This window comes from Podarcis vaucheri (genome assembly GCF_965113315.1).
Source record: "Podarcis vaucheri genome assembly, chromosome: 1".
In the NCBI taxonomy this organism is placed as follows: Eukaryota; Metazoa; Chordata; class Lepidosauria; order Squamata; family Lacertidae; genus Podarcis; species Podarcis vaucheri.
In genome coordinates, this window is record NC_138759.1 from 67,218,110 (window position 1) to 67,232,073 (window position 13,964).

The 13,964-nt window shown below is 39.9% G+C and overlaps 1 protein-coding gene across 3 annotated transcripts in view; it reads right to left on the minus strand.

Annotated features, from left to right (window-relative positions):
• WT1 (WT1 transcription factor) overlaps window positions 1-13,964 on the minus strand; it is a 47,580-nt gene that overhangs the window by 9,962 nt on the left and 23,654 nt on the right. For all 3 annotated transcript variants that reach the window (XM_082209177.1, XM_082209176.1, XM_082209175.1), the window contains 2 exons: window positions 4,857-4,959; window positions 3,818-3,968 (listed from right to left, as the gene is read on the minus strand). In XM_082209177.1, the coding sequence (XP_082065303.1) occupies window positions 3,818-3,968; window positions 4,857-4,959 (254 nt within the window). The remainder of the gene's footprint in view (window positions 1-3,817; window positions 3,969-4,856; window positions 4,960-13,964) is intronic.

Below are 13,964 nucleotides of genomic sequence, written 5' to 3' on the forward strand. Positions count from 1 at the left end.
GCTAGGTCCCAAGCACTTAGTTGAATGAAAACATGGGGCATCTTGTTATGCTTCCGATGCAATTTGTGTCCTGAAATAAGGGTTAAGAACTTAGGACAGTGCTATGGGAGTTGCCCTGTGGTGTCCTGCAAGGTTACATATTGTGTCCCATGCTTTTAACACCTATATGAAGCCCCTGGGAGCTGTCATTAGGAGATTTGGAGTGAAGTGTCATTATGCAGAAATGACAGGGGCCTTTTGCTTGCAGAGTATGTGCTCTGCCACTGGGCTACTGCCCTCCTCCCTATAATTAGCTACCTATGAATTTCTAGTAAACATCAGGATTGATTCAGACACATGCTGAGATATGAGATGCCAGAAGCACTTTCCAACACAGACTGGGCTCATAGAAAGCACCTGCTCAGCAGCACACAAGGGGACTAGAGGAGCAACATCTGACCTACTGAAAGCCATAGATTAAGGGTGACCACCACATATCTATCCATAATGCAGACTGCTGCTACTGTGCATTCATGCTTGGGTGCACAAATTATTCTTATAGCATGGTAAATTTAATGTGCTGAACATCAGAAAACCTATTCCCATCTCCTTCCAAAACGGTGAAGACAGATATCATTACCACTGAAAATGTAAGCAACAGAAACTTGTGGAAAGTCACTCAATGGGGAATACCTGATAAACCAGCTATGAAACATTTACAGGAAGAAAGACCATGTGTATTTATTTTCCAAAGAGCTTTGTGGTTATGTAGAAAACCCCATTCATGATACTTTTTTTATACACTAGCTATCTATAAATTTAAACTGGCCTCAAGATTACACTCGGTGCATACATTCCAGGAAATAGCAGTTGTTCCCCAGAGAGCTGTCTCCCACTCGTTTCTCCTCAAGGTTAAACCACTTCATTCTATTCTGTTGAGGCAGCAGACTGATAAGGGCCCAGAAAAGTTTAAGGGACATCCCCATACTGATCACCAGTAAACTCCTTTCCTGCCCCTTTTGCCTTTGGTAATTAGGAAAACACATGAAAGGTTCATCTTCACAGCTACCTTCCCACTGTCTGGTCCCAAATCTAAGGTGCAAAAGACTTGGGGCCAGATTCTGCTAAAGAATTGTGCTAGTGGGAAGCAGGGCAATGAGTTTCACCAGCACGATGGAGATTTCCCCTCTTCTCCTCTCCACTCCCATCAGGTCTGGAGAGTCAGGAGAACCTCCAGAACAGCTCACAGGGAGAGAAGAGCAGAGGTCATTCAGTCTAGCAAGCAGAAATGCTTGCACTGATGGAACAATTGTATTAGCTCAATGTTGAATTCCACCCATTTGCCTGATTGGAAAAGAGTTATGAAGCACAATTGCATCTTCAAGAATGTTTTTTCTTATAGGAGGGGAGCAAGAAACCAGTCACACCAAGGAGATGCTGTCTGTTATGTGTAATCAGTGTGTGATTATGGGAATGCTGATCTGTAGCTTAGTTTGGTATGTGCATGCGTGCTTGCAGCAAGCTCAGCAACTTGCATCAGTGCAGCATAGGGTGACCAGAAAAGGAAGATGTGCCTCCTGCACCTTTAATACCTGTGTATAAAATGGATTTTCAGCAGGTGTAGGCTGTCATTCAAGCTACTGTGTAGTCATCCTAATGTATAGCCAGAGCTGAAAAGTTGGCATCAATTTTACAGAAGGGTTTATATGTGCTGATGCTTTTTCTCTCAGAGTATAATACCTCATAACTGGTATAGTTCTCCAAGTTCATGAATATATCCATGGGCCTTGAAAAACATTATTGTTCTGAAGAGGAATGGGGTACTGGATGAGATTGGAAAGACTGCACACCCAGAAAGTGAGTGCTCACAGAGAACAACTTCATAAGCTAACTCTAAAGGTAATCCTTTAATTGGAAGAGACCAGTCTACAGTGATGGTGGGAACAAAATGGCCTAGTCAGGAAAGAATGTGTAATAAAAACCACAAGACCCAGTATGAACTGGGGTGAGCTGCTCCAGGTCATCAGGTTTGTGACAGTGACTTATGCAAATGTTCTGAAGAAGAGACAGTTGTTTAATTTCCACTCTCTGTATCCTTCCCTGGAGAAAGAGCCATGACTTTCCAAACAAAATCTTTAATATAAATTTGTTAAAGTAATGAAATTTTGCTTTTCAAAAGTAGAAAAAAATGTTGCAAGAACTGTGCCTGTTATATGGTTGTTTGTTCTGTGCAAAACATTTTTACAGTTTTGCTGAGAAGAAAACTCCGATGGGTACAAAGTAGTACACTTCACTGATTAAAAAACTAAGAGTGGCATTCTACTAATGAGTCACGTCAGTGCATAAGGACTTCTGCTTGTGCAATAGGGCTTCCCCCCTTCATCTGGGGGGTGGGACTAGGCGAATCCCTGGAACAGTGCATGGGGGAAGGAGGTAAGGGGTCATTTTGGCTAGAAAGCGCGAAATTGCATTCCTTCCAGACTCCCAAACCATACACCAATTTCCAAAAAACCTTCAAAAACACAAATCATAGTTGCTGGGTCATGTTAATGGTGATTGAAAGCTCCATGAAATCTTACCACTTAATTCAGTGTATTGTTTATATTGCTTTCCCCCCGTTGTATTTCTCAGCTTCCTAGTGCTCCAAATCAACCAGATGCCTTTTATTATTATATGTTTCAGTTAATGGTATTGTTAATAACCAGCAAAGCACTCAATAAGCAGTTAAAGGGCACATGAGAAGTCAGCAAAAGCTGTGTTGAAACATTAAGAAATGCTGATATGAATTCCAAATTTTTCTATCCGAGCTCTGCATGTTTTCTAATCCAACTGTGGGTAACACTATCTGAGTGAGCAGTCTGCAGGAAATGTAATGAGCCAGTCATGTATAAATATCTAGGTGATGAGAAAGAGGAATCTTATGGAGCACATCCAGCTCCACCCCCGTGTGTGTGTGTGTGTGTGTGTGTATTATCAAGCACAATTCACTGGAAAAACATCACATACAAATCATTAATTTGGAATGATATACAGAAGCATTTTGTTCCTTAAAAAAAACCCTTCAAGACCTGTGAGGCCATGCCTGACAAATAAGGTAGTCATTCAGTTGTGCTGTATGTGCAAAGCAACCACACACACACACACACACACACACACTGCATCCCTATTAGAGGTGACAAGTGAAGGACTATCTTGCTCTTTTTAGCCCAAGGACCCTAAAATGCCCCATGTTGGAGGGATTATGAACACAGCATGGTCATGTATTCCACTGTCGGAAGGAGTCTTCTACTTGAAGGGTCCACTCCAAGTCTTAATTAAAAACCATAGTAGTTCCTTGAAGTTCCCCATCAGCAGTAAGAAGGCCCAAAGGTCACCTAGTCATAGTGTTTCCCATTATATATATTGTATTTCTATTTAAATCATATGAATTTGTATATAAATTTGCATACCTATAAACCTATGCGGATTTTATGCAAATCAGCACTTGCTTTTGCTGTTGGTATGTAAAAAGCCATTTTATATGAATGGGTTCAATTCCCAGTACAGTGGTACCTCGGGTTACATACGCTTCAGGTTACATACGCTTCAGGTTACAGACTCCGCTAACCCAGAAATAGTGTTTCAGGTTAAGAATTTTGCTTCAGGATAAGAACAGAAATCGTGCTCCGACAGCGCGGCGGCAGCAGGAGGCCGCATTAGCTAAAGTGGTCTTCAGGTTAAGAACGGACCTCCGGAACGAATTAAGTACTTAACCCGAGGTACCACTGTACAGTAAACACCAAAGCACAGAATCAGACTTCTAACTAGTGACAATTTTGCAGTCCATTAAAATACTTACCTGTGTGCTTTCTTCCATGCATCTGCAGATGAGACAGTTTGAAATATCGTTTATTGCAGCCAGGGTATTCACACATGAAAGGTCTTTTCTCATTTGTGTCACCTGCTGATCTAACAATCATAGGAGCTACTCCAGGTACTCGTCTCACATCCTATAATGGCATTAAGAATTTGGATTATTATATGACCAGTTTTCAGAACTGGAAGCAGTGCATGCAATAACTGCTCCAATTATACTACCTTAAAACATATCTATTGTAATTAATATTTATTTAATTTGTTTATTAATCTTTTTTTCCCTTCCTGTAAAACAAGCTTTAACATATTACTGCTTAGCAAAAAATGAAAATTTCAGGCCTTCAGTTAATAATCACATGCCAGATCTAATATTTAGGAAAGTGCAATGCCACTTTGAAGTTTCCCATTTAGAGGAATATTGTAGCTTGTTCTAATGAAAATTATTTCTGTTGTTTCTTTTTCTTTAAGTCAGCCAATAGTTTCTCACTGAATTTATTACTGATGCAGTGGAATAGTAGAGAAAAGATCCTGTAGAGAGGTGTACAAAATAATAATGCATGGCATAGAGAAAGTAGATAGAGAAAAATTTTTCTCACTCTCAAAGCGCTAGAACTCATAGACCTCCAATGAAGGTTCAATGTTGGAGAATTCAAGGCAGGCAAAAGAAAGCTCTTCACACAGCACATAGTTAAAAGTATGGAACCCACTCGCACAGGAGGCAGTGGAGGCCACCAATTTAGATGGCTTTAAAAGGGGATTCAGCAAATTCATGGAGAATAATGTATATCATTGGCTACTAGCCATGATGGCTGCCTCCGTGGTCAGATGCAGTAATTATTCTGAATGCCAGTTGCTGGAAACCACAGGAAGGGAGAGAATCCTGTCATGCTCATGTCCTGCCGGCAAGCTCCCTATGGGCATCTGGGACCATCGCCTGATCCATTTCTTATCTTAAAAACAGGAGTTTCCAATGACAGCCTGGAAATCCATTTAGAATTGTACATTTCCTGCAATATACTTACCTGTATTCCTCTAAAGACTCCATGGGTGTGTATTCTATACTGGGCCCCACAGCTGTATAACATAGGGCCTGCATGGTTATCACTTTCATATCCTGTTGCATGGCTGAAAATAAAGAGAGGCCAAAGGTTGGAAATTAACTATACTGTGTTGATGAAGTATTAGCGACAGGCCTTCATTCAATCCGAAAACAACGAAATAGACCAAGGAAACGTAATGGAAACTTAGTGATTCTGTTTCAAACATAGGTTTCAAAGAGAGAACATAAGATTTGCCTAGCAGTGCTTTAAATTTTGATTACTGAAAAAAAAACAGTACAGATAGGGGTGGGGGAACACAGAGAAGCAAAAGTTAATGCAGCAGATACGTGCAAGTTATTTATCAGTTAAATGCCAAGTTGGCTATTGCTAATATCTTTGGAATGAGCAAAATGCCTCAGGTTTCACATTAAGTGCAGTGGGTTTTTGTCAGCACCTCATGACTCAGATATAACCAGATAGGACTGAGAAAGTGATGACATTTACAAGAACAGCAGTGGTGCAGCCACAGGGTAGGATTACAAATCAGAGTCCTAACTATTTAACCCACATATCAGCTTGGAAGATGTACTGCAGCTTAACCTTTAGTAAAATCAACAAACAAGGAAATCGTTACCTTGTGGAAATCAATGATCCCCCTCTGTGCAGCAAGGATGCAACCCAAACATTTCCCTTGAAGTATTTAGGACTTTCAGTTTAAGGCTAAAAATAAGTGAACTTCATCCTGCAACATTTAACTTTCTATAAATATAAACCTGTATTTACCAGACTTCTGATAGCTGAGACACACACTTTTATTCTAAAATGAAACTGGAGAACCATTTCAGTCTTACACTTGAAGAAAAAAGTTTACCTTTAAGTCGTGTAAGAGTTAAGAAATTACACAACACCCATCCCTTGACTTCTGTATCAGTCATTGATCTCAGTGTGCTTCCTAATTGGAAATTGAATGGAACTTACTCCCAGATAACTGTGCAAGACTGCAAATTTGCAGGACAATAATAATTATAATAATTATAATTTATTATTTATACCCTGCCCATGTGGCCGAGTTTCCCCAGCCACTCTGGGCGGCTCCCAATCGAGTGTTAAAAACACTACAGCATTAAATATCCTATGCTGTACTGTTTTGATGCTGTACTGTTTTTAATATTCAGTTGGAAGCCGCCCAGAGTGGCTGGGGAAACCCAGCCAGATGGGCGGGGTATAAATAATAAATTATTATTATTATTATTATTATTATTATTATTATTATTATTATTATTATTATTATTATTAGCATCCTATGCATGCTTGTTTAGAAGTACATTTCATTGTGGCTTTCTCCCTAGTAAGTATGTTTTAAGGACTGTAGCCTCAGGTAGTTTGTTTCTTATGGCACAGCACACAGAATGGAAATTACTGGCATAGATGGAGACCTTTTGCAGGGGGACCATTTGTGCTCAGAACTCTTCTTTACCTTGAAGCTAGGTTACTTGCCCATGGGCAAACTTCTGGGGAATGCATGTCAGTTGTGGGAGCAGTCAAAGTGAATGTAGTTACGCACACACACACACACACACACACACACACACCCCACTATCTATCCTCCATCCAGGCAAGCGAGAAGTATTATCACAGTTCAAGGGACATTCCAGCCATATGTAGTGGCAGATACAGAGCATGGCTGTTGAGTGTCCTGTATAGAGTCCTGAGGGCTAGAAGGTCCCATTCATCCCCTAGGCCTAAGGTGCTCCACCCCTGGTATAATCCAAGGAACCCTCACAAAATATCATATCCTATTATAATGACCCAACACAAACAACATGGAAAAGGAAAGAGGCATGAATAAAAAATGGATTCTCTGACCTGCAGAACAATAAGAAACTGTAGATTTTATCCTCATCAGTCAGTCTTTTAGAAAAAAATGAATGTTATAGAATCATAGAACTGTAAAATTGGAAGGGACCCTGAGGGTCATCTAATGCAACTCCCTGCAGGGCAGGAATCCTGCCCACAGCCGTCCCTGGGTGGGCTCAAACCACCAACCTTTTGGTTAACAGCCACATGCACTAAACCACAGCACCACAGGAGGGCCTCAAGATGTATGGAACTATTCAATAATATTTCCACTGCTGTTCCTAAATGAAAGAACATCCATGTGTCTTTGTGCATTATGTAAGTATGGATGAATATATTATTATTATTATTATTATTACTACTACTACTACTACTACTACTACTACTACTTAATATTACTTATAAAGTTGCCCTTCAATAAAAATTTCTTGGGTGGCTTACAAGCAAGACATTATTTTAAAAATACTGAATTAATAATTAAAATCAATAAAAGACAAAAACTATATTTGCAACAGCAACAGCATAAATAGTCTGTAGCCAACTAAGTCCTACTCAAAGTTAGACCCGTTGATATTGATATAATAAATTTAAGTCCATTGGTTTCAATTGGTCTACTCAGAGTATGTCTTATTTGGATACAACCCACAGCCTGGATTATACTGCAATAGCCCACAGTAGCCTAGAGCAGTATAAAACACAACTGCCAATTCAAACAATTTGAACACCTTATTTCAAGTGCTAAAAAAAGATGCATTCACAACCGAGAAACAAAAAAATACCCCCAAAATGTTAAGCAAGCATTATATATTTCTCTGTTTAGAAGACCAAAAAATACTTGATCCTTGGGACAGAAGAAATGTAAAATGATTGAGCATAATAGTATATAGTACATCCAAGGCTATTTAAATGTATATCTTATATAATAAAATGTGTGATGAAAAACAGAGCAGCTCTGAAGAATCATGACAACTTTGTTTAAAAAAAAAACAATAAAAAGATATCTGAAAAGTATGAATCCTTGAATTACTTCCTTCCACAACCTTTATTTTGTTGCACTGGCATTGTTCGTAAGATGGATAAACTAGAGCCCCAGGTTAATAAAGATGTACTAAGCTTTTTCTAGGGAATCCAGAGGCAAGTTAGCAAACATCAGCATAAAATATGAAAACTGAGTGATTCATCACCATCAACCCTGGATGTTTTTTAAACAGTTGGGGGGAAGTCGGGGGGGGGGGGAGATTACACAGAACAGATACCACATTAAGCCATAACTTAATAGCAGTTCAAGAAAGAGATCAGGATTTTAGTATGGAGAAGCAGCCAAAAATGTGAGGCACAGAAAATATGCCACTTTCATTTAGGAAAATAATGAAATAATGTTCAATGTGATTATTTAAAACAATTGTCATCAGTGGCGTAGCGTGGGTTGTCAGCACCCGGGGCAAGGCAAGTAATTTGCGCCCCCTAACCCGTGGATTTGCGCCCCTAACCCGTGGGTTTGCGCCCCCTAACCCCCAGATGTTGCGCCCGGTGCAGCCAGCCCCCCCTGCACCCCCCACGCTACGCCACTGATTGTCATCATAGCACTGAAAAATATACACTGCTGCTTTCTTTGGTAATAATGCTACTACCAAGCAGATGTATTATGAAGATTATTTACATTTTTTTTTTTTTTTAGAAAAAGTAAAACTCTGTTGAGGCATTCTCGTTGCCCAAGCAAGGCCAGTGCCACAGTCTATAACAGTTAGGTACTCTTAAGCCCATTGCTTTCATTGAGCTCCGCTAATTGTACCTATTAAATTAGCTCCTCCATTTCCCCCTTCCTGCTTCATCCCCCAACACCCCATCCAATCTTGTTGCAAAACGCCCAAAGAACACTTCTCCTGGGGAGGGGAAGTTGGGAATGGGCTTCTGCTCGTGCATATCCTGATCCGCACCTATTGCTTATTGCAGTCTTTGCCTTCTGAGTTCTAATTTGAAGTATATTCAGGCTTGGAAACAGCACCAGGCAGCTCCCAGAAAATTTTATGATGGCAGGTACTTGACATTTGCTGGGAGTCAGTGTCCTGGAAATCCTTTTAACATGCTGATCATATTGGGAAGTCACCAATTTGAAGAACCAAAACTTATTCTTTTTTTTTGCAAGTGGAACCACCACAACCATGAAAAAAAGTAGTGGATGACGGAAATGTAGTTGGGTCATTAGTGTTTAAACTACATACCATGGGAGAAAGTAATTGTCAAAGATTGGCAGTGTTGTATAGATTTAATACACCTTTGTCACGGCTAAAATGGCCGCTGTTTCTTTAATGTGAATAAAGCTGGGTCTGCATGAGTCAGCGGCCTGCACCAGGTTGTATATATAGAGTGAGAAATGTTAGTTTGTTGCTGAGTTGGGTTGGTTGGTTGGTTAGTGAAAGCTGGTAGTGTTGGTGTGTACAGTTGGTCAGTTGCTTTTGCACAAAGACTTTTAAGAATAAAACTCCTCAAGGATACTTTTCTCATGGACTCTTTTATGCCGACAAGGGTCTGAGGACCAGGCTGAGGAGACAAAGGGAGGTCAGAACCCTTTCCTTTTTTATTTTTCTTTTTTTTACAAACACTGACAACCTTTTCTTTTTTGGCTTAGATTGAATAAGATCTTTTTTAAGGACCGGCTTTTTTCAGAAGCCATGCCAAGCTATGATGGGATAGGAAGGAGGTGAGAAAGCCCTGTTGTGAACAAAGAACACTGCTTGCACTTCCATGCCAGTAAAATCAGGATAAAGAAAAGGTCGTGTGCATCTGTGAACTTGTGTTACTTCAGCATGACCTATTTGGAAAGAGTGTGAAACATTGCTGATAAGCCCTCGTGTGTTCCGGTTTATGATTAATATATGGCTTTGAACCTCTGCAGTTATTTAAATATAGTTTATTGTATATCGCTTTGGATTTTTTTTAAAAAAAGGAAATCCATAACCCCACTTAGGATGGGGAAGTGGTAGGCTAGCACAGTCACCTCTCCACCAGCAGAGAGATGTGGTGGGGAGGCAGGTTCTGGGGCAGTAGAAGCTCTGGGGGGCGGAATCCAGCAGAAAACCCCCAAACAGGGCATGAGTGGGGTCAGGGACTGAGGGCACCAGAGAGTTTGGATCTGTTAGATTCAAGTCTCCTCCCGATATGCCATCCTGGAGCTGACACACCAAAACAAAAAAAACCTACTGCCTGACCACCTTTCTGCCTGGCCAGCAGGAGGCAACCGGACAGGCAGCAGTAAATTTGCCGCTCCACATCTCCCTAGTCCCTTGTTAGAATTGCTCTGCCCACACTGCATTTATAAAAACTAGAAATCTCAGCAGTAGAAATATAACAACTTATTCACAGAGCAGGGAATCCTAGCTTCTACTTTTTGTGTGCTTGTAGCATAAAAGAGGGTTGCTTAAAGTGGTAGATTAGCAGATAAATTGTGAAAAAGAAGCAGCAGATGAACCTCCCTTAAAATAACATATCATTTCCTTCTGTAGTTCTTTGTTATTACTCCCACTGTTGTTCATTGACTGTTACACCACTGGCAAGGGCTTGGCTTTTGTTTTTAATTGTATCTAGAATATCATGCACTTAATAAATAATAAGTCATCATCATAATTTTAAATGCATTTTTGTCAAACACAAAATGAATGGTTTGGTTTAATTGCAATTTAATTTTAGCGTCATGTGAATTGATTATATTTGGAGTGTACTGTTTTAATATGAAAAAGAATTTATCACCCACCTTTCACCAGCAGGTCTGAGGGTAGGTTTGGACAATTTAAGAATCAGTATTAAAAACAGTTAAATATAGCTGTGATTACTGCATTGCAGGGAGCTGGACTACATGATCCTTTGGGTCCATTATAACTCTGGTTCTATGAAATCACAGTCTCAGGAGCAGGGTTAGGGTCCTGAAAAACACATCTCATTTGTGCATGTGTGATTTTACCGAATGTCATATACATCACTTGATCTGTGGTTTAAGGTTTACTCACAATGGAGTACATGAACTTGCTATTATTTCAGTGTCAACGATACAGTGCCCACAGATACCAGCATGCCTGCTAGTACTTCCTATGGTGAAAGGTCTCAGAATACAGTGTTTTACCAAATTTATAAACCTCTTCGCAGATTGAGGCCATCAAAGCAGTGTACAACACAATAAAAAGTAAGATAAATCCAAATTCTGAAAACAATTTAAACCATTTCTGCAAACTCTATAGGTGTACAATTAATTTTTCACAAATGACTGGATCACACCTCAGGTGCCTAAACACTGGACACCTGTCTCATAATTAATTCCAGAGATCTGGAGCTGCAACAATAAAAGCCCAGTTTCTAAGTGGACTTCCAGGGCAGGTGATACTCTCAGCAGCACTGAATCTGGGGAGCACAGTTGCTGGACAGGGATATAGTGGTGGGCATGGGGGTGGCTTAGGTAAGTTGTTTATGGTTCAAAAATACATGATAACATGTTAGTTTTTCCTGCCCAGTTCCTGTTTGCACAGGCTCAGACTCTTCTACACTGAACACACCCCATTAAACTTCATTGGATTCCAGGATTGGATACCCACCTTCCCATTCATTTTGAACAGAGGAGAGTTGCAAAGAGCTCCTCTCTCTTGAGTGTGGCAGTGGCTGATTTGGGTACCTTTCCCACTAATTAATGGGGTTGCTGACAGGTGAGTGATATGCCCACACCATTTTATGTTCCCACCTCCTTTTCTGCTCTTTTAGATGTGGTTGCGCCTTCAAAGTATCTACTGTGTGTTGTGCCACAACCATGGAACCATTTTGTGTTGCGTCACACCCCAATGGCAGCTGTTTTATGACTGGTGCCCATGGCACTTCCTCAAAATTCCAAGTGGGGCCCAAAGCTTGGTGACCCTTGAAGAGAGCTGTTCAAAGGACAGTGATTCCAACTATGAGTGTGCACACAGCAATGATGGATGTAGCCCTTTCAGAAAATCATCAGTCGTACTAAAACCAAGTGTTTGACAAGTTGGGGCCTAAATCCAGCAACATCTACCCCTTCTGGAAGGCTGTTCCAGAAGCTAGGTATGGAGATGATTTCTGTGTACACCACCCATCATTGTGTACTATTAGGGCTATGCCTATGTCCAATCACATATGCCCCCAAGCAGAATCTGCTATGGTACTTTTTAAAAAAATCATTTCTCAGATTTTGAAATCCTTTTCAAACATTTGTTGCAGTATAGTATGCGAAGGAAATCTTAACTGAATCACATAGGAAAATGACAGCAAGTATATAAAGGCTATAATCTGTGAAGAGATATATAGAAGTCACATATTTCAATGCAAAGAAGGATGCCAATATTCATTAAGTTCTTCAAGAAGGAGGGAAACATCTGAAACACTACACTCCTGGGAATCCCTTATGAACAGTCCATGTATTTTAAAGATGTAAATCTTAGGAAGAGTAGCTTATGTTCATGGCAACTGAAACTGAAGGCGCTGTGTTTTGTAACTCTCTCAGCCAAAGAAGACAGATAACTATTTTGGCTCATATTACCAACGATGAGGCTATGTCTAGCTCTGATTTTCCACAGATTCTATAATCTTGGCCTATACCAAAACATTTAAATTGACTTTACCATAGATCGTTCATCATGATTCCATCTTCTCTTTGCTTTTTCCTCCTAAACAACCCAGGTCGCATCACTGCTAAAAGTCTGCACTTATGGATGCATAGAATGCCATATATTGTCTTCATTCTACTTTCAATATTTCTGTTTAAGCCAGGGGGTTTCCTCCTCCACCACCACTCAGATCCCTAAAGAGTAACCTCTTCCTTGCTTTAATTACTTGGATCTCAGACAAGGTTTATATGCTTCTTCATTTTGCAGGATATTTTCTCTAGAAGAGACAAAACATCATATCTAAAGAGGAAATTGCAGACAATGAAGGAGAAAAGTCCGAAATGGCCTCCAAAAAAAAAAAAAAAAGGCAGAAGTGGGTATTGTATTGAGATTTTTTTTAAAAAAAAAATCAAAACCATGTAATGTGATGGATTGTTGAGAAACTTGGTATTCTTTCCATTTTTTCCTCTCCTGTGAGTTACATGCCAGATGTCAAAGGTACCGCTGGAAACATTGGCCTCAGTTCATTACCATGTTACCATTACATTTTACATTACTATGTAATGTGAATTTTATCCTGCACATTTTTTTTGCAATGTAACAAGTACCATATCTGAATGGGATGCAAGAGTACATTATTGTTATTGTTGTTATTATTGTTATTTATTTGTATCCTGCATTTTTGCCTGACAGGGGCTCATGCAAGTCTGCAAACACATTACATGGGTCATACAATAACGTTCACCAAGGAAGCAGCTTAAGAATCCTTTAATCAGTTGGATGTATGTACTGTTAATATTATTCCCATCTGTGCTCAAACTATCCAGCAGAGATGGGAAAACTGTGATCTTCCAGATGTTGTTGGGTTTGCACTTCCATCAGCCCCAGCCAGTGGTCAGGGATTATGGCATTTGTGGTTCAATAACATCTGGAGGGTCATGGGTTCCCAAGACCTGCAATAGAGGATATAACAGTTTGCTACATCCTAGGAGTAGGGCTTATTTGTTTTTATAAGCTTACCAAGATGAATAAGTAGCATCATTAACTTCCGTTTATTCGCAACGGATTGCAACCACACCACTGAGATAACTACAGGTTTCGATTTTCAGTCATCTTAGCATGACTTTATATGTAGCAGTTTCCATATAATAAATGACACGTTTTCTCAGTGCTGCCATAGCAACATAAACAATGTGCTCCATCATACTGTTCTCACTGTAAATTTGCTTACTGGCCCAATTTTATTTCCTTTCTTTTTTAAGGGGGCGGGACTCCTCATGTCCAACACACAGAAAATGAGCTGAAATAGAAAAAGTGTTGTTTTTTAATTGCTAGCATATGCAGTGCTGAATCATTTGAAACAGCACGGAATAAGAGTACTATCTAATAATGCTACCTCCCCATAATTAGATAGTATACATTTTGGTTAAGATTTCCAGTGACATGTTAGGATATCTCTTGCACTATAGGTTAATCCATTTCTGTTTAGTGTCATGTCAAACTCACATTACTTACACTCTATCTTTATTTAGTTTTCAGCTCATTCCAGGGCTTCTGTATAATAAGTACATACTATGTCTGCACATGCTGGATTTTTGGGGGGTGGGGGGAGACCTGGATGAGC